Below are 2,299 nucleotides of genomic sequence, written 5' to 3'. Positions count from 1 at the left end.
GTAATTATATAGGAAAAATCTGATTTTCTCTGAAGGGGCTAATTAATTAGAGCTACAAGTTGACCCCTGTTGCCCCAGCAATGTAAAGCTTTCTAGCATGTTCACCTCAGGGTGCCCAGGACTGTCTGTGAACGGAGCTGAGCAGTGATGTGAAGCACTGCTGCAGAGGCCAAAAGCTCCCTGCGCGTGTCCACCTCCAGCTGATGGCCCTTGAAGCCATCAGGGTAAACCTCAGGCAAGAAGTTTGTGCTGATGTCACCAGAGATAAAGCGAGGATGGGTGATGATTTCCCGGAGCAGGGGAATGTTGTGGGTAACACCTGGAAAGAAGATGATGCTTTATAGATAGAAAACCTTCTGAAAAATTGACTGTGTGTCTTAGCTGATGTTCGCTATGAAAGTCTGATGGTGTACCTCTAATCACATAGTTATCTAGAGCATCCTCCATTCTGGCAAGGGCTTCACCTCGCGTAGCCCCATAGGTAACCAACTACAAATAGATACCAGAGAGAAAAGCTGAAAACCTACAAATTCTTGTGCAACAGTCATTGGGTAATCTAACTTCTTATTGTTCCCATGTGCACCTCAGAATAGGAAACACATCATTTACAAAACCATCCTGTATTTAATACATCACTGACCTTAGAGATCATAGGATCATAGTAGATGCTGATGTCACTTCCTTCCTGGATGCCACTGTCTACACGGACCTGAGAGAGTGAGGAGCACAATGTTTATACTGGCAAGACACGAGCCAGTCAGTTTGACAGTAAGTGGATTGTGTATGAGGAGAACAAAATTAGAAAAAAAGGAAAACTACAAAATTATCATATTGTTAACCTAAATGAATTAAATGCTTTTCTCTGTTGCATCTTTCATTTGTTAGGTCAGCTGATGACATTGTTGTATGTAACAATGTCATCTTGCCTAGTGAAGAAGCTTTAAGAGTCATGACCTGCATACACAAACTCACGTTGCTGAGGTTAAGTGGCTCTTGGTATTGACACAGCCGTCCAATGGAGGGAAGCCCAAAAGACTTGTAGGGATCCTGACAGAAAACACAACAGAGAAACAGATGGATGAATGGAAAACAATGAAACATCAAGTTTCATAAACAGAAGTAGTATAAGTACAATCTTATATCAGCAAATGTTCAAATGCTTACAAAAAGCCCCCCAAAAAACACCACCCTCACGTTCCTGAGGTATAAACCGTCCCTAGGTGTTTCCATCAAAGGTAAAGTAAATGTGACGTAAACTTTTAAAATGTGGCAAAATGAGGGAAAAGTTTTGTTTTCAGAAAAGTTCTAAGTACTCTTACACACTCGCTGCTACTGGCCATGTTTTTGTGGCAAAGACAAAGCATGAAATAAATGTTTTTGCTAAGGAGCAGCACACACACCTCGGCGTAGACGCGGCTCTCAATGGCCCAGCCATTTATTGGGATATCTTCCTGTTTGTGCTGCAGTTGGTAACCCTTGGCAACCCTGATCATCTGCTGCACTAGGTCCAGGCCAGTAATGCACTCTGTAATCGGATGCTCCACCTGGGGTCAAAGCAGGCGGAGTTGGGGTGGGGATAGTAGATGGAGAACAGACAAACAATACAAACACATCAATGAACATTTTGAAGGTCGGTGAGACCAGAAACTGCAGATCAGAGATGTGTAGCTCCAGATCCAGAGACACCAGCAGAGAGAACAAACACAGGACCTCTGTCACCTTAGCTCTGGATCTGGGAAACGCTGTCTCACTTCATTGTGTACTGTACAGCTGTATGTGGTTTAAATTACAAAAAGCCCTTTTGAACTTTTAAACTAACCTTTATACAATAGCATACGACATTCTCTAGTCCCTTGGCTTTGTTTGTCATAACTGAGAGCACAACTGCTAACCCTTACGAAACTTCACTCTGCCAGAACCCCAAAGTCGTGTCTTAACTGTCCAACAGCCCTTTGAAACTGTGTCAGAAGTGAGGACCAGCCAAAATTACTCACTGCCATGGTCCTCACGTGGATATACGAACACACACACACACACACACACCTGCAGTCGCGTGTTCATCTCCAGGAAATAGAAGTTCTTCTTAGAGTCCACCAGGAATTCCACAGTGCCAGCAGAGGAGTACTGCACAGCTTTTGCCAGCTGCACTGCCTGCTCACCCATTGCCTGCCGTGTGACCTGGTCCAGAAAAGTACTGGAGAGGGTGCAGCACAGACAGACTCATCTCAGCGGTGTCAATAATGGCAACACTCAAAGCGTAACATATATGGATCATTAGCCAAGTAGATTTTCCACAGAA

At 43.9% G+C, this 2,299-nt stretch overlaps 1 protein-coding gene across 1 annotated transcript in view; it reads right to left on the bottom strand.

Annotated features, from left to right (window-relative positions):
• The window catches only part of pcca (propionyl-CoA carboxylase subunit alpha), a 37,122-nt gene that overhangs the window by 13,927 nt on the left and 20,896 nt on the right, over positions 1–2,299 (bottom strand). The window contains exons 12-17 of the mRNA XM_008281523.1: positions 2,044–2,194; positions 1,401–1,544; positions 973–1,047; positions 641–709; positions 414–489; positions 106–319 (exon numbers count right to left, since the gene is read on the bottom strand). Coding sequence (XP_008279745.1) covers positions 106–319; positions 414–489; positions 641–709; positions 973–1,047; positions 1,401–1,544; positions 2,044–2,194 — 729 coding nt within the window. The remainder of the gene's footprint in view (positions 1–105; positions 320–413; positions 490–640; positions 710–972; positions 1,048–1,400; positions 1,545–2,043; positions 2,195–2,299) is intronic.

The sequence above is a fragment of the Stegastes partitus genome, unplaced genomic scaffold, assembly GCF_000690725.1.
Source record: "Stegastes partitus isolate 25-593 unplaced genomic scaffold, Stegastes_partitus-1.0.2 Scaffold235, whole genome shotgun sequence".
Lineage (NCBI taxonomy): Eukaryota > Metazoa > Chordata > Actinopteri > Pomacentridae > Stegastes > Stegastes partitus.
Note: the sequence above shows the minus strand (reverse complement) of the source record. Positions and strands in the feature narration are given on the sequence as shown.